The sequence below is a fragment of the Phalacrocorax aristotelis genome, chromosome 15 (assembly GCF_949628215.1).
Source record: "Phalacrocorax aristotelis chromosome 15, bGulAri2.1, whole genome shotgun sequence".
NCBI classification, from domain to species: domain Eukaryota; kingdom Metazoa; phylum Chordata; class Aves; order Suliformes; family Phalacrocoracidae; genus Phalacrocorax; species Phalacrocorax aristotelis.
This window is the reverse complement of record NC_134290.1, coordinates 13,889,670-13,911,554: the sequence shown is the minus strand read 5'-3', so window position 1 is coordinate 13,911,554 and position 21,885 is coordinate 13,889,670. Positions and strand designations below refer to the sequence as shown.

The 21,885-nt window shown below is 43.1% G+C and overlaps 1 protein-coding gene across 2 annotated transcripts in view; it reads left to right on the top strand.

Moving 5' to 3' along the window:
* GALNT9 (polypeptide N-acetylgalactosaminyltransferase 9) overlaps nucleotides 1-10,924 on the top strand; it is a 161,087-nt gene extending 150,163 nt beyond the window's left edge. For both annotated transcript variants that reach the window (XM_075110223.1, XM_075110224.1), the window contains 2 exons: nucleotides 4,140-4,307; nucleotides 5,052-10,924. In XM_075110223.1, the coding sequence (XP_074966324.1) occupies nucleotides 4,140-4,307; nucleotides 5,052-5,198 (315 nt within the window). In that variant the 3' untranslated portion in view covers nucleotides 5,199-10,924. The remainder of the gene's footprint in view (nucleotides 1-4,139; nucleotides 4,308-5,051) is intronic.
* The last annotated feature ends 10,961 nt before the right edge of the window (nucleotides 10,925-21,885 follow it).

Below are 21,885 nucleotides of genomic sequence, written 5' to 3'. Positions count from 1 at the left end.
TGGTAGAGCTATGGCTTTCCAGGGTTGCACACTGGGTAGCAGGGCTGACTGCTAGAGCAGGGTGGATGGAAAGGTAGTTTCTTAACTTGCAGGAAGTAGCAGGTGATATTCTCTAACAGACGAGTAAGTCTGGTAATTGTTTCTTTTGTGATCCGTTTGTCTCACGGCGACAAGTATTCTGGAGATTTAAGGGATTCTGGACTCGTGCGTAGCTCACTGTTTCCATTTCTGTGTCAGCTTGCAGCTCACCTTAACCTGCAGGGCTGAAGGATCATTAAAGATTTCCTTTTGCTTGAAGAACAAGAGCCAGAAAGAGGGGTTGAATTAAGTGTGGAAAGCTACGGGACGTACCCATGTAACTGTTTCCTACAAACAATTACCTGTTGTTATTTTGTGCTTTTTTTCACTTGAGTGGAAATTAGCAGCAATGGATTTTCTGAAGTCAAATCCTAAAATCCTTCACTTAAAAGCTGGCGTTTACTTATCGCATTGATGTTCCTGCAGGATCACCTTCCTTAGGCAGCGCTGCTCCTAGTTTTGAATCAGATATGGTGGCTTTGATGAGCGGCCTCTGACAGCCCTTCCATTTTGCGCAGATTTTTGAACGTTGAAAGGAAAAGTATCTTATGTTATCACAGGTACAACAGATGGTGTCAGGATTAGACCTTGGAGTATTTAACAGAGCACTTAGCTTCAGTGTCATTTATGTGAGCTCTTCTCAGATGAAAAACTGAGCGAGGGTCCATCCTCACGTGATGGATAAAACTCTGCTTCTGTCCTGCAGCTCGCAGTGGGAGTGTGTGGATACATAAGGAATAGCCCTTAACAGCCCTTGATTTTGGCTGGTTGGCACTGGGAATGGAGTGGCGTGATGTGTCATGCCCGCAGCTCTAAGGCTAACGCAAAGGCTATTTCTTTTTCAGTGTGGTGGTGATACCCAAGATCAAATCTGGACACAGCAGGTGTAATTTTCACAGTTTCATTGACTCTGTATCCCAGTTCCTGTTTTCTAGTCTCCAGTAATAAACTAGTTTAAAGCTTATTCTATTTTCACAGTTTACGTTGTCACTAAGAAATTATGATGTGAAGTCTTTGGAGGGAGATGTTATTAGTCATATAGTAGTTTCTTGAACATTAATTTCTGGTCTGATTTTGCAGCAGCAGGCATTAAAACTCTCCACGTAATGTGGTCTAAGAAAGTTGTTTGTGTGCGGTTTTTTAGAATTTTATTTTATTCTAGGATGAGCCTACGTTTTTATGACTGTTGGAACTCTTGGCAGAAAGTACAGATCCAGGAAAATTAAGCCCTTGCTATTCCATTTGTCTTGCCATTGTACAGGTACAGCGTCCTGCACAGAACCATCTCCAACTCTGTTGACCTATTGCACAACTGCCACTTTCAGTACTGGAGATGGTTTAACAGAGACAGTGTATCTTCTAAGGCCTAAGTAGAAATGGCAGTTTCTGCTTTGACAGGCTTCTGTATAGCAACATCTTTCCGAAGTACATGGCTACCGCGATGCAGAGCGCATCCAATTCTGGCTATTGAGATTCTAAAGACAAATAATATTTTAGACCATTTTAATATCGGTACAGAAAATGCTGCTTATCTTAAACCACAGGGAAAACTGATCCTGTACTACAGAGCAGGTAGCCCATTATAAACAGTGGTTCTGATTATTTGGGTAAGGCAAAGCCAGTCAGGTTGCTAGGCGGTATTTTGGGACCTGGAGGGGTATAATAAAGACTGCAAGATGAACACAGTTCCCAGTCAGTGTAAGTTTCAGCCGTGCCTGCAGTTCATTTGAACTCTGCTGAGTACTCATTAGATATGAGAAATGTGGCATATACAGGCAGGTTTTACTTTTTTTAAAAAAAAAATTTGGGTCCCCCCAGCCCCCCTTTATATGGGGGAAAAAAGGAAGTTAATGGGTCTGAGCTGGCAGTCCACTCATACTCTGAATCACTTTTATATACATCCCCCATATCCTTATAATGAAAGGAAAAAAAAAAAAAAACAACCACACCCAAAAAGTCTCTGGATTTAATGTGTACAGATGGTGCCTCGACAATGGCATTGCTCACACCAAGGAGGATCCTCATGTGGTTACCCCTCGGCTTTCTCTGATGCAGGCTCTGTACTAACCCTGCACTTCACATGGAACAGAAGCGGCAGGTGGGAAAATGAACACGTAGTTTGTCAAAGGGTGTCTGGTCTGGGATGGAGTTGACCGTGCTCTTTTTACCACCAGCAAGATATGATTATTCACAGCATGAGTCTTCTGAGGTTGTTGATAAGGATAGCAGTAGAAAGCTAGGCTCTAATTCGAGGTTTTTTGATTGACTCTTAATGATACCTCATGTGCTGGTCAGTAGCATCCAATAAATGGCAGGCACTCCTGACCTTCCTCCCCTTTCTTATTAAGTAATTTCAGCCACATAACAGCAATAAGACCAGACAGGCAGTGAATTTCCTGGGTGATAATTACGTTTCTTCGGTGGCTCAGATCTTCACCCTGCAGCACCCTGCCTCACAGCATACAAGCCATGTAGCTGGCTCCCTTCTGCAGTCTTTTGGCACCTGGGCGTGGCACTTGACTTCTTCGAGGGTAAGAAGGACAAGATATTATTCTGGCATAATGACTTTGGATTTAAACACAGAAGAAGTGGGAAGTAGATATGTCTGATTTGACGTATTGGCCTGCTGCCAAATTAACATCGTGTATTTTTGCTTTAATGTGCTTTGAAATCTCCCCCAGTGGGCTCTCCTTCAACAGCCTGGGATGTAGCTGTAATTAAGGGGATTACTTATTAATTTTTGCAACCTATAAATGAGGACTCCATGGTTATCATAGTTATCTCAGTGCAGGATGATATAGAGTGAGCTGACAGAGCCCCTTTTCCCTCCAAAGGAGCATCCTAGAACCACCCTTAAGGCTTTGAGGCTTTATTAGAATACAGGTGGAAACAAGTTGCAGCAGAGAAGATTCAGATCTGCAAGAGGCAGAGTTAAGAGCTTGAGATCGACCTTCCTTCATCAAGACTGTGCTCTTCAGGCCTGCTGTCATCCCACAGTTCTTCAGTGGCTTCTTGGGTTGGAAGAAACTTTTCAAGGTCCCCAGTGTGTCCCTAGGAAAAGCTTTTTTTCTTTTTTTTTTCCCCTCCAGTACCTTGAGATGCAGGTTTACCTCTGCTGCCTGCTCTCCCAGGAGCCTGCAAGCTCCGCGCTGACCATGTCCCTTCCATCCTGGCACGCTGACATTACAAGAGACGGATTTTTTTACACCTCACCTTCTACAGAAAGATTCTTTTTTTCTTTTCCTTGAGGGCCATTTTACTGTGAACGACTTGAGGCAAGTAAAATTATCACTTAAGATAGAAGAAAGGTTAAAAAAAACCCATACACTCCTGTAAAAATTAACGTGAATTATTGTGCCTGCTTAAGTTTTATTTCCTATTAGAAACAAGCCCTCTAAAATAATAAATGGTCCTCAACTGAACCCTCTAATTACAGTAGCGTTTACCGCATCACTAAATTGCAGAACAGTTAAGCCTCACACAAAACTGAAATATCAGAGTGTGATTCTTTCTTATGTAGGCCTGAAGCATATGTTAGCAAATTTGCTGCTGTTTCCCTCATTATTTCTTTTTTTTTTTTGTCTCGTATTTTTGGATACCGGTTGCATGGTTGGATTTTTTTCAGTAACATTTATTTACAAAAACTAATTAGACTTGTTGCTATCAATAGCCTCTAACAGAGCTCTTCAGAACAAACTGCACGGCAAATTGACATGGTGTCCTTGTTAAAGCAGCTCCTGATGAGTGGGTATGATTTACATATTGATTAGTTCACTTTCTTGATTGTCCTTTTGCAGTGAAAGAGTGGGTAGGGAGTGGTGGGGAGCAGAGATGGGAAAGAAAGGGAGCATTGCATCCTACGAGAGCCCCCGCGTCGGTTAAACCAGTTTCCCAAGCTCCGTCCCCGAGCAGCGTGTGCCAGGCCGGGAAGGTGCCAAAGGACTCCTCGCCAGCGCTCGGGGCAGAAGCCAGCAGGGAAGGCAGCTGCAGGTCGGCTGTGCGTCCCATCGCTGGGGTCCCGCGGGCTGCAGCTAAAGTCTTCCCTCTTCTTCCTCCCCCAGCTTGTCCGCTACAGCTCGGACGGCGTCCTGCAGCTTGGGCCGCTGGGCTCCACGGCCTTCCTGCCTGACTCCAAATGCCTCATTGACGATGGGAAGGGCCGGACACCGACCCTGAAGAAGTGCGAAGATGTCCTGAGACCAGCACAGAGGTTCTGGGATTTCACACAGGTACGGAAGAGCTCAGGGAGACTTGCAGAGATAAACTGGAGAGGAATGCTGCTCTAGAGGTTATCTAATGATAAACAAGGTCTTTAGAGGGCTGTTCTAGGAATCCCCCCCTTATGCCTTCTAGAAATAGTCAGATGTGTTTTCCATAGGTCCTGTTCTATCCAGGGATTTTCTTAGGTGATGATTACCAGGAATTCTGGGGTATGTTTTCTAGGAATTTTTAGTTATCACTTTTCGGAATATTCTCAATTTCAGTAGTGGTTGTCAAGAACGTACTTGTGATTGGAAGGGGGTGGTTTTAGTGTCCAGGAATTTCTGTTTCTAGGAATTTTTAGATCTAGCACCTTTCTAGAAATTTTTAGAACTAGAGTTTTCAAATAATTTTTAGGACTTTCAAAGGCATTCTTACAGTTTCTGGGATTTCCCATATCTTGGGGTCTGTAGGGATTCTCTAGTGGTTTTTAGAGATTTTTCTAGTAATTTCTGGGGAATTTTCTAGCAAATTCTAAATCTAGAATTATCAAAAAATTGCTTTGCCACTTTGTATGGATCATGTAGCTTCTCCTATGAATTTCTAGCACTTTCTGGGGACTTTTGTCTTGATATATACAGAACTTTCCAGGCATTTTATAGCGTTTTCTAGGGATTTTCAAATAAAGCACTATTTTTCTTCTAACGTTTTCACCTTTTCTACTCCTTCTTCTAATCCTTTAATCGTTTTTTTTTTCTTTTTTGTCTCCTCAGAATGGTCCAATCATCAGCAGAGACACTGGCCGCTGTCTAGAAGTGGAAATGTCCAAGGATGCAAATTTTGGGCTCAGATTAGTTGTACAAAGGTGCTCGGGGCAAAAATGGATGATTAGAAACTGGATAAAACATGGCCGACACTGACTGCTGGGGCTGAGAAGCTGCCTCTCCTGCCGTTGTCCATTGCTCAGTGTGCCATACCGTGCAAGGCATTTGTCTTAAAGCCAATTAGTTTGGACAGGACTTGGCTCTCAAGAGACCTCCACAGTTGGACATTCAAAGGCAAAAAGAAGAATAAGAAAAAGAAAAGCAGACACATAGCTGCCCTATTTAACTCTTCCTTGCTCCAGTAGATGACCTGGGAAGCTTAATGGGAGTTTTCTGTTGATCTGAAAATCTTGTGAAGCTCAGAACACAACAGAAAAGTGGGTTCCTTAAAGCTCTCCTAAAGGATTAATAGCTGGACATTTCTATAAGTTGAAAGGAGAGATCTCTATACTGCCTCATAAGGAGGGTTCTCTGATGGGTAGCTTTTTAGCTTTAAGTTATCGACCGGTGCACAACTCCTATGGTGAATAATCATGTGCCTTTTTTATTGTACTTCATATAAAAGGGGACTGGAAAAACCCTACCTTTTCAGCATGTTTGTTTCATGGTACTAAACAAGATCTGTAAATAACACTGGAAATGTAATATAATATATGATAAATTTCAAGGTTGATTGTTTAGGAGTCTCTATTTCTAGAAAGAGACTGTTCTGCAAATGTTTACAGGTGGTTCTCAACCTTCAAGCTGCTAAAAAGCAGCACTTTAGAGACCTCTTCTAGTTAGACACAGGTAAATGTTGAATAGGTAAAGTAGCCACATGCTCCGATATATTGCCACATTTTACATTTCTTGAATGTGAAGGCATCAAAATAGAGCACTTGCATATTTAACTCTTCCAAGGCAGTAAATGTCCTAGTAGGCGGATGAAGTTCTAGAGGTCTGGGTTGGCCGACAAGCCCTGAGTACGTAAGTTGCAAGGCTCCTGGCCTGCAGTGTTGTACGTGCAGGCGCACTCTTGTGTTGTTCCACATGGCTTTGGAAGCTGGATCCTCATTACTTCTGAAAATAAGTTGACTGAGTTAGGTGCCATCTGTGGAATTTAACAACTTGATTCTTCCATTTTGTTACCCATCCTGTGAAAATGTCAAACGTGAGCAAGTACGCTTTGTGAGCTCTGTCTAGAGAAATTTCCTGAACAAACCAACAAAGGCTTCTCAATATTTGAAAAACAAACAAAAACCTAGTGATAAGAGGGCAAATTAGAGCAGGAAAGGACTAAACAACATATATAAGTACTGTTACTCTGAAATATAAATATTTTACTGTAGTTGACCTGTTGACAACATCTTTGTGAACCTGAATTTAATAATGTTACCCAGTGGTTCGTGCGGTGTCTGTGCACAGGTAGCCAGAGCAATGACAAGGACGTATCCAAAAGGCTGTCAAAAGTTGACGACCGCTCTCAATGTCAGCAAGCTTTGGATGCTGGTCTGTGGCAGACAGCTTTTCAGTACAGAAGATTCAGCCGTACTGAAGGAGAGACAGAGACGGTATCTGTTAACTTCGCTGTTTAATATTTTATAGTAGTTTTAAAAAAGAATTTTGTTTTGTTTTACTGAGCCTGGAAAATAGGTACTTGCAGACACTGCGGTACCGTGAACCTTGGTGATCTGTTTCTTGAAGAGCTTTTGCCATTCCTATTTCAAGGCATGCTGAACAAAATAAAATGGAAACAAAGTTAATTTTTCAAGGGCATGATACGTAATAAAATATTTACTTTTAACTTGTCAACTCTTGGTTGGTATCCAGAGACCTTATCACTATATTTTGCCCTAATTTTATATTTTGAAACAGAGTGTGCAAGAAGTAATACAGAGCCAAATCTCCTGGAGTTTATTTGTGGGTAATAGCTGATCTTTATTTCTGTCACGCGGACCAGGTTATGCATGAATATATACAAAAGAATAATTCTGGGTGAGATTCTAAATATAAAATGCTTAAAATTCCCTGTTTATGGTTAGTTGAACATGACCTCTTGAAGAGTGCAGTAAGACCTGCAGGGAGAGGTAGCGTCTTTAACAAAGCAAGCAATACGATAAAAAATCATGGACAAGCTCAGTTTTCAAGCCTTCCTGCAGGTCTTAAACGGGGAGGAAGCGTCAGGCTAAAGATTGGGAACAGTTGCCCTGCATTTAACCTCCTTGCATTAACCTATTAGACAACTTAAAAGGATAGCTACCATCTATGGAGCAGGTGTTGAGCGCTTTGTACAGGAGTTCTATTTGTGAGTGACTTGTCATCTTCTCTCCAGATACGATTTAAAAGGAAGGAATTGCATGAGACCTGTGCTCTTCTTCTGTTTACTCTGGTTGAGTTTTACTCTGTGAAATATTTGGCCATCGGAGGCACGAAGGCAAAAGAAGGGAAAAGGCAGTTTTACCGGGGGAGTTTTTTGGGGGAGTAGGGTCACAGGTCATTCACACCATTTGTTGTAGTCTTTCCAATTAATAAGTGTTATTTTATATGAAGATGGCTGGAAGTTGAAAGTAACTATATATCGGTGTGACCGCTAAATGCCTAAGTATTAGAGTATAAATTTGCTGTGCTCAACAGAAGCAAATTGCCACATGCTGTTATCTTTTTCCTTTTTTTCCCCCTTGTTTTGAATTGCCAGTCTATGCTTGGTCCTTCGTTAGCAAGGGGGCAGCAAGCCTTTCACATCCTGAGTAAATGTAAAAGGAAGGCTGAATATTTGGAGGAATACCAGGTTTTAAATTTAATATCCTGAAAGGAGTGTTGCATCTGCAGTTTAGGTGCTTTGAAGCTGAGAAGCCCAGAGAAATCTGCATTTGCCGGCAAAGATTTCACACAGGCATGACAACCCTTCACTCTGACACCACTGAAATGAATGCGAATTGCTTGTCCTTGGAATTTCACTGCTGCACGTCTTCAGGGCCCCGTGCAAAGCATTTGAATGCAGCCACACCGTCTGCCTGAGAGCGGTCAGGCCTGGCAAACCTCGAGCACAGAGGCCCCAGGCTGCAGAAGGCTTGCAAGAACCAGACTTTCATCATAAGGAGGAAAGCAGATTTTTGTGAGAGTTGAATGGCTCTGAGCTTCACAGAATAATATGAAAGAATTCAAATAACTCTTAAAAATGTGGTTGGTATTTTCTGTGATTGTCATTTTTTTAAGATTTACTGAAGCAGTTTCATATATTTGAGAAATACATCTGTTGGATTCTTTTTACCTCAGTCTTTATCTGTCTGAACCACTGCTTTGGCCACAGTGTTAACATGGTGACTCTGCATGTGAGAGAGAGGGTCTTAAATATTCTTTCATAATGGGAATAATAATTTTAAAAGCTTTGGGTATTACCTATTTTAACCAAAATCTGTGGGTGTTTTGTCAGTATTTCACCCCTTAGTACAATCTGAAGTCCTGCTTAATGTTGTTTGAAATTTTCAGTCATTTCCCACAGTGCAGCAGTCCAGATATTCTAAAAAGTAGTTAATATAGTGTAATATGTCTTGTAGAGATAATTCAGATCAGAACTTTCAATCGCTATTTTGTTTGATTTAGGAGATTATGGGGTTAAATAGTAGGTCCCAGGACAGAAGAACAGAAGGTGATAAGAAACATCAAGTCTAGTAAGCTGCTGTCAGAGGCAAACCATTAAAAACTACTTTTGTAAGCATGTCAAGATCCCTAAAAATTAGAGTCTTGTGAGGGAAAAAAAATCTATTTCCAAGCTGAATTTATTCTTGGCTTGATTCAAGCCATTTGCTGCTCAGCCAAAGTTGTCCTCTAGCTTTATTGGCTCACTAGCTGCTGAGGCGTGCTGACCTCCAGTGGAAGGCAAGAAGAGCTAAAAAAGGTGTTGTTGAAGGACCCAATGGATTCCACTGCAGTTACAAAAAGATCTATATTGTCTTCATCCATGAGGCATGAGAACCCTTCAGGACTGTCCCACAACCAAGAAGTTAAACTCTGGCTCCATGGAAGTGACCTAAGACAAAAATACAGAAACAAACAACATTTCTTCATACATATTCTGAAAGCGTTGAACAATCTGTCTCATTTTGATGAATAATTTGGGGTCTGAAGTCCAGGCGTTGGCAGTCCTTTGGAAACTTCACGTTTCTTTTCATCAGCCTGCTCCTTTGTAAAAACTGCAGTTTAGTAGATGAAACCCTCACTTGCCATGTGACAAGGGGTGTAATCTATCTGACATGGGACAGCTGCAATTTTAACTACTTAAGCCAGAGCTAATAAGATTTAATGAAATAGCACCAGTCCTAATCTGTTCTTTAGATCAATTACACAGCATGTAATTCCTTCAGTATCCAGTATTCATTTGAAATGGTTCATTAACAGCCATACTAAAGCACATTATGGCCTGTTTCCGGGGCTCAGTGAGTTGGGCTGTAAGAAGAACTTCAATACAAGTTGGAGATCAGAGGGTGTTTGGTATATTATTATTCAGTTAGGAAACAAATACCTTTGGTTTTTTCATGAAAGGCTTTGGGAGGAAGAACAGCTGTCAGAATTTGCTTGATCGAAAATATTTCTAGCCTTGATGTTCCATTTTTGACTGCTATTTTTTCCACCTCATTCTTACTGCTAATCAAAGTTGATTGCGAGGTCATGCCACAGATAAAAGATGGTATTGCAAATTAGAGGAACTAGCTACCAAGCTGGATAGAAACCAAGGAATCACCAGGTCTTCACATGTCTCTAGATCTGGATGCCACCAAAATAAACTTAATATTATCTCCTCTCTGGAAAGAATCCCAAACTTAACGTATTTTTGTATTGCTTCATGAGGAATATCTATTCAAGAGACCACTGTAGTGTGTACTTCTACATCTTTTTGTTGTTGTTGTTTATTTGACTTTTCTCTGAGTGTGTGTGTGTGTGTGATATTAGTAGAACTAAGGCGAGCGCTGTAACTACTAAATGCATGGTAAACACATTAATGATCTACTGCAGTATGTGCATCATGCATCTATAGCTTCCTGTGTGGTAACAAGGATATTCTTGAAGTACTGATGCACTGAGTCCTGCCAGAGATGGAGCCTGCTTACTGAGTGAACTGAGGGAGCTCAAGGGGTAAGCACTGAAATTATATAGTTAATTGTCAGCGAATTTACCACAAAGCACATCAATCTTTACATCTTTGAAAAAAATGTAACAAATTAGCTTCAGGTTCTCTCTTAACAGTCTCCCTATTTTACTCCGATAACTGTTGAAAATACCTCGTCCCTAAAGAGATTTGGGGTGCTTATGCTGGGTGAAGACTTTTAGCGGTGTCTTTACAATGCCCCAGCCATCAAAGGCATTAGAAAAAGAGATTTACAGTGACCTCTTTAGCAACTTGTAATGGATTTTAGAATGATTTCACAAAATACGTTGACTTGTAATACAAAGGCCTTAATGATATGTAACTAAAGGTATTGAGTTCACGGGTTGCCCTAAGTAAAAACAGTGCTTCCTTTGGCCAGGAATATTTCCTTACAAGTACCCCAGTGAAGCGAGATATAGCAATCTGATTTTGAAGAACAGAATTTCTGAATCGAGAATATTCTTCAAAGAGATAAAGAGGCACTTAATACTTTTCACAGGGTTGCAGTTTTCTATTGGCCATCAACACGTATTGCCCAGTTTTCAAACTCTTTGTAATAAGTTTAACTTAAAAAAACAATGCAGCAACTGGAAGGCAAGTTGTGACTGCAAATAATCTTTCATCATGTGGCGCATCATCAAATAAATTTGTATTTACACTTGAAAAGTTAATAAATTACTATGCATTTTACTGCTGACATGAGCTGCATTTTTTTATTGTTGTATGTTTAGGCACCTTGTATTTAAAATTCAAAGTTGTCACACAAAGGGAAAACTAGAAAAGCAAAGTATAGGTGCATTTGAAGATTTAAATTGCGCATAATCTGCTCTGAAAGTTAATGAGCCCCTTTTTGAGATGAGCACGGAACACTTCGCAGCAGATCGCAAGCTGTCGGAAAGGGGACGAGCTCTGCGTGTCAGAGGAGATGCATCACCACGCCCTCATTGGAGGCTTGGCCCCTGAGCATGCACATCTAAAGCTAGACTGACAACAGCGCAGATTACGATTGCGCTGTGAATGCTAGACCCGAGGGAAGGCGTGTCTTGCCATCCCAGCGAAAAGACATACTCGTGTAACGCTCGCAGGCACCAATCTGCACAGCAATACATGCTCTGTTCTTGTACGGTCCCGTGGGACTAGTGAGTGCTCCACAAGAAGCATTCAAACGTAGATTAAAAAAAATCCCCATAAAAAAATATTCTGACCTTACAATCACCGTTCCTGGAATCATTGAGCCATGGGGAAAAATATGCTGTCGAACCGTGGACAGGAAGCTGATGATGAAAGTGTCCTCTTTCTGGGAGTTTTGCACTGGAGCTATGCTTTAGCAATTCAAATGGGTAAGAGCACAATTGATCTGTCATTGAGGTGGTACTGTCCTAAAGAACACCCCTGCAACCAAAGAAAGAGAACAGCTTGCACTTCCCCAGTTGCCTAGTTAATACAGAGGACCGGAGGACATTCCACCCCCTGTGACCCGACCTGTATCAACAGAGAGGCCAGATTTGCACATGATATAAAACGCCATCGCTCTGCTGCAGCCACGGAAGTGGCGGGAACTGCAGCAATTACCATCTATAGACTTGCTCTGTTGCAACAGATGCTATTGCTATTGGCTTGATTTTTTTTCTGCTTCCAAAGTCACTTTTATCTGCCCAAAGGCAATAGAAAGGGGATATGAAGTGCTTATGAACTCCCTTCTATGCTGTCATGCTTCTACCAGAAGTCTATGCAGCCCAGCACCTCGTCATTGAAAAGAGTCAATAATTGATGTTTAGAAGAAAGAAATAGGAGACAGGGAAAACGCAGAATGATCCTTTCATCACATATCTCCCCCTAATTCCAAAAGGTAAGCGCTTCCCAAGCCAGAGGCTATCCGCACCAACCCAACTGTTAGATTTAATAACGACGGTGGGCCTGCACGTATCTAATCCACTTACACCTCTGGATGTCACAACATCCTGTTGTAATAAAGAGCACGCTGGGAGTCAGCATCTCTGCTTTTCATGCCCTGTAGTTCTCTTATGGTGAAAAACTGTGAATAACTGCTGCCAACTCTTTTTTAACACCCTTCTTGGTTTGACCTCTGTCATCCTCTTTTAAAATATATTTCAGAACCGATTGAGTGTCATGCTTTTTTTGTATCGCTAGCAAACAACCTCGAAAAAGCGCAAGCAGATGCTCTGTGTCATATATTGGATTGGGTGAGAGCACGGTGAGAACAGGTCGGGCTCTTGAACTGCTCAGCAGCATAAAACATACGTTACTGGTTTTAACATTGATTTTGGATCTCAGCCAGACTGTTTCTCCTCTGTTACTGTGTATACACAAAGTTTGCGATTTGTGATCAAAGAGCACAGAGCATTTGAGAAAGGATCTGACACCTTCCTTCGTTCTGCTGGAAAGAACTCCCTGCCCTGCTCCCGCTGCTGGAGGGGGCCGTAGGGCCCACCCATGGGTGGCAGTCGTGCATCCAGACTGGGACATGCTTCCATGTTCCTGACGGTCTTGCTCACGTCTCGGTCAGTTGAGTTAACTGGGCGAGACCTGAGCGCGCAAGCTTGCTCCCTTCTGAGTTCTACAAGGCCAGTCACTACATAAGTCGAGGAGCAGCTGTTAAGCGCTTCCCTGATTTACCCAGGGGAAGCAGCGTTGGCTGTAGTCTTCAGGTGGGCAGCAATTCAGCTGGCCTCAGGAGGGGTAGCCTGACACAGCCGTGGCAAATTTAACTCCATCTCCTGGATCAGCCTTTTTTAGGGTGAGACATTTCTTTGTGAATCCACACTGAGGACTCTGTAGAAACGCTGCTCTGTTGCTAGCCGAAGTACTCTGTGAATTTAATTGCCCATTATAATCAAGCCAGCATTTCTTGGAAGGAGCAATGTCACCTTTAAAGGTACCATATACCTGCTGGAATGAATGTTTTGTGAATGATATCAAGAAAAATTAGTTTCATATAAATATTTTGTCAGCAGTTCTGCATCTGACAACATTTGTACTACAGAAGTTAGCCTAAGTCTCAAGATTTTTCACTGTGAAGAATGTGTATCATGAATATAGCCACCCCTCTTCTTTTCTTGATGAATAAATCTTCATGAATCAACTGTGAATCATGAATATGTGCCTGTAACTGAGCACTAAGTAGCAGTGAGAATGATTTTTCAGCCTATACGTTGCTTGACTGTTTTTTTTGGTTTGGTATTGTTTTGGCTCTCTCTTGTTACTGTAATGTAGTTGAGCACCTGTATTAGACTTGCCTTTGTATCCTGACTGGTTAACTGGAATTTAAAATGAGAAAATAAGGACTGAGGTATTTTCCTGTCTGTAATGTTGAGGTAAAAGCAAAAAAAACCAAACAAAAAAACCCCTCTTTATGCTAGAATCTAGAAACATTCCTAACCTGGGAACAAATCCAAGAACTTATCTCAGTGCCTAAAACCAACTATAATCCTAAGCACCAGCAAACAAAACTCAGGCCTTTTCATGCAAATTTAGTGCAATGTTTTTCTGGACTGTGTTCTTAGCACAAGCTCACCTGCACTGCATAGCCATATTCTCTGACTTTCCTTTTAAGGTGTTCTCACCCTCTTCTATCAGCTTATTTCCCTAATGTAATTGTATAAATGATGGTCAGGTGTGTTACTGATGGTGATGACCTGCATTGGGAAAGGGAGCCTTCCAACTAACAAAAATAATTCTGTCGTTTACAGAGCTTAGGGGTAAAGGTGCAACCAGCAGAGTGATGTGACATTCATTAGACCACGCGTACAATTTTTAAGAGCCTATTGCTTGCTGAAGAAAAGCCAAGCATTGCTGACTATGGAGGCCGTAACACGACTCCCTGGGTGGGCCCAGCGGGCTGAAAAAGTTCCTGAGGAAAAGATTGTGTTTTAGTGTCATAACTTGGAGTTACCCAACCGGGGCGATATGGGAAGGGCAAGGCATATCAGGATTTCCTTGAACTGGAAAAGTTGGGAGTTAAAAAGGAGAGACTGAGCTGCACTCTCCAACCTGGAAAGCATGAACTAACATACAGCACTTTAGCAAGTGATAAGGCCCTTATTCTTTACATGCATAAATAAGCTTTAATAAAGAGATTTTAATCAGGATTCAGGAAATATTTTTCTGCTTTTGTAGTTTATTACAGTGAAATCTGTCTAATCTGTTGACAGAGCTCCAAAACACACCCATGGTGGTGCCGTAGCATGGCAGCAGCAAAACATTTGCCAAAACCTATTGAAATTCTCAATGTACTTCAAGTGTTGGCATTCTCTGAAGAAAATGGTGCCACCTATCAGCAAGAGGGAGGAAATTAAACAGCAAAATGATTTGTTTAAACTGAAGAAACTGCTATTTTCATTGCAAGGCTGATGGGTTTGTATTTAAAGGCAATTAGCGAGATGTTGGGCCGATTCAGGTTGGTTCTGGGTAAACGAGGTGCTGACCTGGCTGGCCGCTCTCACACCGCAGGAGGAGGTCTGGGCTAGACAAACACTGCATGCTGTCATCTTGCTGACCAAAGGGCAAGGAGTTATGAAGAGAGAATTTGCAAAATGCAAGTCAAGCAGATCAGCTGAGGTCCGACTCACTAAAGGTAAGTAGTTAAATATTTTTGTGACTCTGAACCTAAATAACTTTGGGTCCAGTTTTTCTCTTTTTACGTGGCGCAGGTCATTTTGTGTCACTCTTGCGAGCAGAGCGTAGGCTCATTAAAGTGACACAGTATTTTGAAAATGTTTTTTCTTGTTCTTTGGAAAGCTACATTTTGAATAATTCTGTTAGAGTTTTTGTTCAAAATCCTCAGAATACATCCTAGCATGCCCAAGCCATGTGTTTCCCTCGCAGTCGCATGTTATCATAACACTGAGGCCCAGGATACTGCATTGTGCTGCCGTTTTTTTCTAAACAGAAATGAAGTTCAAAGCTTCAGTGGGCTCCTGAGGGGCAGTGAGGGATTTGTGTTGTGTTGAGCCTTATCAGAAAGAAGTCGGCACACTTTTCATCTCTTAGGAGCCTGCTTTATGTTTTGATCCTGGAGCCGAAGCTCCTTTCTTAAGCCTGAAACAGCTACAGAGACCCTTTTCGCTACCCATCAGGGCAGAGCGACATAAGGCTGTTGTTTTCTATACCAGCGCTTCACCGGCTTTAGTAGAAGGGGGCTCTGTGTAACTATTAAACCTATTTAAAACCTTACAATTCTAAGGTTTTTTCACACACTTTCTTAACTTCTTTGCATGAGCACAAGGCAAAACAATGGACTTCTAGGGGGTTCTTTTCTTTCCTTTTGAAATGCATTGATAAATGTGGCCGAAAATTCAGTTTGAGGTAAACATACACAGCTGCGTCGTCTCACAGATTGTTCTTTTGTACACCAGCAGAGGACTCATCCCAAACAAGTAGAAAAATGCTGGCTGCTTAGAAGAACTGGCTCCTAATTAGTTAATATTTGCCCCAAGCCTGGGGACTTCATGAAAATGAGGAGGTCTAACATGCTTCTTGTACTCACAGAACCAGAGGGTATTAAGCAAACTTTGCAACTCACAGCATCAAGGAAAAAAATAAAATACAGGGTTTAGGATTTGTTTTGGTTTTATAAGAATGACTCAAAGAACTGATGAAGTGGCAAGCGTAGAAAGTAAGCTGGTAACCTTAATTTCTGGTTTGAAAAGTACACTCCAGTTCCTTCAAGCATTTCAGAGTTAAAATCTAGAGAGACACCAAAGTAAACTGTCAGAAGCCTATCACTGAACCAGCAGAAGATTCCAAGTACCAATGTGACTCTCTCTGTTACATAGCTGAATGTGTCACAAACACTAATGACCCTGGTCCTGCAAGACCTCTGTAAGGTATCTTCCACCTCACAAAGAGAAGGAATTGCAGTACAGGGAGGATAAGGACTGAATTTATCCTGGCTTGTTTTAAACACTTAACTGAGGAGAATGTCAGGCTCCTCATTACTCATGGTTCTCTTGGTGGGAAAAGAGGCCCCAAGAGCAAAGAGCTCTTTTCATTTTCCTCTTTCCTTCTACCTTTCTCTCCAAAATTTGAGATCAGGGTCTAAAGCCAGTAAGGCAAAAGCCTGGCTGAAGGGGTTGGCAGGTAGAAGTCTGTAACAAAGCAGCGGGGTGAATATCATTTTTCTTGAATGAAGCAATGGCAAGACGTGCTTCCCCCTTTGCTCATACACGCAGGGAAAAGTGGCCCATGATCTTCAGTGGAGGTGATGGATTTCATGCTGAGCAGATACCGTTCAGCTGTGAGGAAATGAGTTGTAATTGAATACGACGTGGTGGGTTAGAATGTGCCCCCTCAGACCCACAGTTAAGCGTAATGTTAACTTGCTGGCCGCCAAAACAGCTAGTCCACATTTACACAGTATCTGTCTCTCAGGTCATTTCTACTCCAGTGGTGCTCTCCTTTGAGTAGCACGTTACCAAAACCCTTCAAATCCTTCTCCAAAGAGAAGTGTCATCTAGGGAGAATGGGTTTTTCAGGAGCAGCTTCAGTTTTATCTTGAGGTGGAAGTCAGCAGATGCTGCTTCAGATGCTGGTTCTAAATCAGTTTTTATTCTATTTCTGGGATCACGACTCCAGATTTCCAGTCTTGCTTTTCACCATCCCCAGCAGTTTCTCTGTTCTACAATAAATTTAGATCACGCTCTTGATATCCAGCCCTCCAATATGAATTGCTCAAGATAAAAACTTCACAAAGAAAGCAGATTAGGACTGGAATTTAAACAAAGGAGGGGTAAAAAAAATCCACCACAAGGAGGGAGGTTTCCAGATCTATTTAATGATTTATTTTGCCGTTCCGGTAAGCATGCAGCTCTTACAGGTAAGAAGACGTATCTAAGGCAGTCCATGTTGCTGAATGTAGAAAAAGTTTGACCTAAAGGAGGCTCTATGCACTGAGATGTCTGTTTTATGGAAAGACAAGGGGAAGGAGCTGAACTGTAAACATGTATGTTATTTTACCATCTGGAGAAAGGTACTTTTCCCACCTCAAATTCTCCTTCTGTTTCTTTTCACACTTTGCCTGTTTCTACCACACTCTGAGCTTGGCTGAACTGGCATTGTGCTGCTTTGTGGGTCTGGCAGTCAGGTTCTAATAAAAGGTATGGTGCCAGGCTCCCAACAAGGGCAACCCAGACCACAGCACCGACCTTCCCTGGAGGCGAAAATGAGCTGGTGGACAGTGGGGAGTGTGCTGCACACTTATATATTCCACAGGGGAAAATGCTCAAGAGAATATACCCATAGAAGGGGGACCAAGGTGTTTTAGCCAATTCATTGGAAAGAATGCTGGGTATGAGCATGGGGTAGGAGTAGAAGCATACACATGCAGAATTTTTCATGGGCTTTATGCTGTACTGCATGCCTTAATAAGAGACTTATTCTGAAATCTGGAGGATTCTGAAAAAATCCTCCTCCTCCTCTCGTTAATGTGCTGATGAAATCTGATTCAATATAAGGTTCTGAGTTACTCTGTGTGTATATCCTGGAGAGCTTTCTTGTCACCAAAGTATGTCAGAGTCAAAGAGTAGAAGAGCATCAGCACCATCATAACAGTGGAAAAGGAGAAGAGTAAAGAGTGAGTGGATTTAAATTATTTCAAATATATTTTTACAGTCTACACCTCCACCATCTCTCCCTCCCTTCCTCCCTCCCCTCCCCAAGGTGAGACTCTTGCTGCCTGAACTACAAAGTTCCGTTCTAGCGATGTTTTGTTGCACCTTATCACATAAAACAAACGTTTCTCCAAAAGCTTTCTTACATGAAGGCAACGAATTAACTCTAATCTCTCTGTGTAGCCCAGGCTTACAGAAGGGCAAAGAGGACTCACTTTGGCTTGGATGGCATTTATGGTCTGCAAGCAGCGCGTGGATAGGAAAAGGCAGCATGCTGTTCTCTGTAGGGTGTACAATCTGAAACAATATTAACAGGGCTGCTAGATAGAAATCTTAATAAGCTGGAGTTAAACAACCGGGTGTTTTTATCTTGGAGGCAAAAAAAAAATAAAAGAAATAGTACATTTAAAATTCACCATATGCACAGTAACTTGCAGTTAGTAATTAAATTCTCACAACATCCATCCACAGTGCCAGGCAGAGCATATTGGCTTAGGTTGGCCTGGTTGTCGAGTGTGAACCAAAATGATTTCTAACAGCAATCAAATACATTTTGAAACATGCTCATAAAAAATGCTTGCTCAGAGGCTCAAAGCCATAATGATTCATGTATTAGCAAATGAACCTGTCCTCTGCAAGCTAGCCCCTGAAATGGAATAAGGTATCAGGCCAAGGAAGGAAAGAACTGTATTTATTAAGATGCTGAGAGGTACTATTTTGTGATGGGAGTTTAGGGTGACCTCTGTTCAACATCTGTGGAAGAGCTATGGATGCAGTTGTTGGACTGGACTGAAAGCCAGGTTCTGGCAAGGATGCCTTTATCAAATCTATATCCACAGAGGGATTTAGGTAATGCCATTGCCAGGACTCCCTCTGTCCCTTGGAGGTACCTGAGGTAGGATCTTCAGTCCGTGTATGAGCAAGGCCGGAGGCAGAGAAGGTGAAAACAGCTCTCCTGTATCTCCTGTGCTGTGAGGCCACCTGCCAGCTGAACTGCTCAGGTGAGGCAGTTTTCAGATAAACAACGAAGCTACTTTCCACAATAACTTCTGGAAGTGTCCGAAAAACACTCTGAAGAGATTGTGAATTTAAAAAAAAACAAACAAAAAAACAGAAACAGAAATCTCCCCAGGAGCCTAACAACACAAGCAGCAGTCGGACACCTCCTTTCTTCCTTGTTTTGACCATGAAACGGGGAGAGAGTCTCCCTCCTGTTATGCCCCCCCTTGAGCAGTCATCATGCTGGTCCTGGCTCTCAGGGAGGGCCCACAGGGCCAAAGATCTGACACTCGGTGAGATGCAGAAAAGTGGGCTTCAGGTGGCCCCTGGGCCGGGCTCTGCTGTCGTTTGTCCCTGTGCTCTCAGGCACCAACTGTAGGAAAATGGGAACAAGAGAGGAGAAGCAGTGTGGAGAGAGAATTAGTAAGGACTCTGGTATTTTATGGGAGCGGAAAAAAATCTTAAATAAATATCTGTACAGAATCCCCACTCTGTGAATCAGAGATTATGGTCCATTTTATCCCACTGGTTTTAATTTGTTGCCAGAGGCCACTCAGCTAACTGGCATTTAGTGAATCGAGGGATGAAGGGGACGACAAAACAGCTTGCAGACTTCAGAGAGCTGTGACCTTTCCAAGCACAATGTATAAAATCTGCCGATCTCGCTTACGATGACCGACCAAATCTGGGCGCCGCAGGCAGAAACCAGCAACCCCACCACCGCTGCCATCTGCAAAATCAATATCTCATTAGACCCGGCTGCTGCCGTCTGCCTGCCCAGGGACTGTGGGCGAGGCTGAAAAACAGGGGTGTACCTCAAGGTAAGGGGGGGACGTGGCTTGAACCCCACCGGGGGAGCACGAGTGCTCAGAAACCAGGCCTCCAGCAAGCGGCTGCTGAGGGGTTGGTGTCTCCTCGGGATGGAGGGGCCCTCTGTGCGGGCAGCTCCCCGTGTCCTGCCCCGGCAGCGGGTGGCAGCCGGCTGGGGGTGCAGCTGGCTGCCTGGTCGCTGTCTCCCTGCGAGGGGGCTCGGTGTGGCGCGGCAGGGCGGCCTCCCTCCCCGCAGCGCCGCCGCCTGAGGGGGTGGAGGAGGCCGGGAGCAGGAACTGCCAGGGAAGCTTCTGGAAGAGAGCGGAGGGACCAGCAAGGGGTGGCGGAGCTCCAGGCTGCCCTCAGGCCTCAGCGGCAATGGGAAAAGGGTTTTCTCCTGAAGGGCTGGAGGAAACCTCCTTCATAAACCCCCCAAAACCCAGAGTGTTAATAAGCTTTTTATTCGGGCCTGCGGCTGACTCTGAGGCGAGTCGCACTGTGGGGACCCGGGTCTCCCCAGAGCTGCTCCCCAGGGAGCAGCTGGAGACGGCCAGCATGGCCCTTCCCTCCCCAGGAAGCAGGGCTGGCACAGCAATGGCTGGACAACTGCTTTTACTCAGCCCAGGGTGCTTTCTTGTGAGGCGCCGGGCGCTGTGGTGTAGGAGGCAGAAGATCTGGGCACACGGGCTGCTTTATACCGGCTCCTGCATATTCTCCATGGTGCGTGGGCTAGAGCAGGCTTAATACACTTCATACACTGAATTCACTTTTCTAGCACGCAGATATGTTTGTTTTCCTTCCCAAAGCCTGTGCGTGTGTCTGTTCATGATGCTGTCTTAATGCCTCATGTGTAATATCCTTTTTGTTCCCCTGCAGCCGCATCCATGTTCTCACAGGTGCTTTGGATGCAAAGCAACGTTTAGTCAAAGCTTCAGGAAAAAGGGGGAAAAAAAAAATTCTTCCTCAAAAAACAAAAAAACCCAAAACATTTGTGATGGTTTCAAACTGTGAGACAGCAACCTGATATTGGCAGAGCCTGGAATTTTCTCACATGAGATGCTGCTGTGAGATCTGAGGCAGAGATTTAATCAGGGCTAGGGGCAGCTATCAGAGCAGGCTGTCATGCCTAGAAAACCTCAAATTATGCACTAATTATCCACCTACACTGCCAGGGAATAAATAGCTAATGACTTCAGCTTACTGTGCTAAAGATGATTCCAGTTGTAACAAGTTTGCAGGCTGCGGGTTTTCTTTGCGTTGTGTTGGAGGTGCAATAATTAGCAGTGTTTTTGTTCAGGAGGAGTGACTGGGTGGGCTTGGAGTCCCGCGGCCTCTGGAGAAGTGCAGTCAGAGCACGGGGGGGGGGTGACTCTTGGTCATTGCCTACCTCCCAAAAGGGCTGTAAAATGATGTGTGGCAAGATATCTCCTCTTTTCTTCTCAGCTTTCTTGCTGTGTAGCATTGCCTTTAATGACAGGAAAGGAAAACTGTCTCAGGAAAACAGGCTTTGTCCTCACCTTGTCCTTGCAAACAAAAAAAATGCTGACAAGAAGATCCTTTTTCAGTCAAAGTGTTAGTACCATTCAGAGCTGTAAATTTCTGGAGCTGTGATCAAACTAGATTATGCTAATGCATGTGAGTGAAAAATAATGCCAGAAAATGTTTTAAAATGGATTGATTTATCCCTTGGACCACCTTAGAGCAATGGGCTGTAAAAAAAAATAAATCCAGATATTTTGGCTTCAAAGGGCTTTCTTTTCAGAGAAGTGGGTTTGACCCCGTGTCCTTCAGGTACGCTTTATTTTTGCTACCTGTGACACAAGCATCTCTCATAGCCTTAGTTATACCTTGCAAAAATACCAAGAAGCAGCTAGCTGTCCCTCATTGGTATGGCTATTGCAATTTTTAATGGTAATTCCATTTTGCATAGAAATGCCTTTCTCAACGGTAAGGATGGCAAAAATTGTTGAAAAAAAACTTTTTTAAAACCTGCAAAAATACCATTTTTAATTGCAATTCTCCTCCATCAGACAGAATCAGTGCTCAGTGCCCAGAAAGCAGTGAGGCCACCTGAGAGGCGGCTGCCACACCACGCTCGGGCTGTGAAGAGGAAGAAGCGCAGCCTGGATTCTTTGCCTAGTTATTCCTGCTGCATTACTACGCTGTGATACCCTCCCATGTTCCCTTGCCTAACCCTGAAGCAGATCTCATTAACTATCAC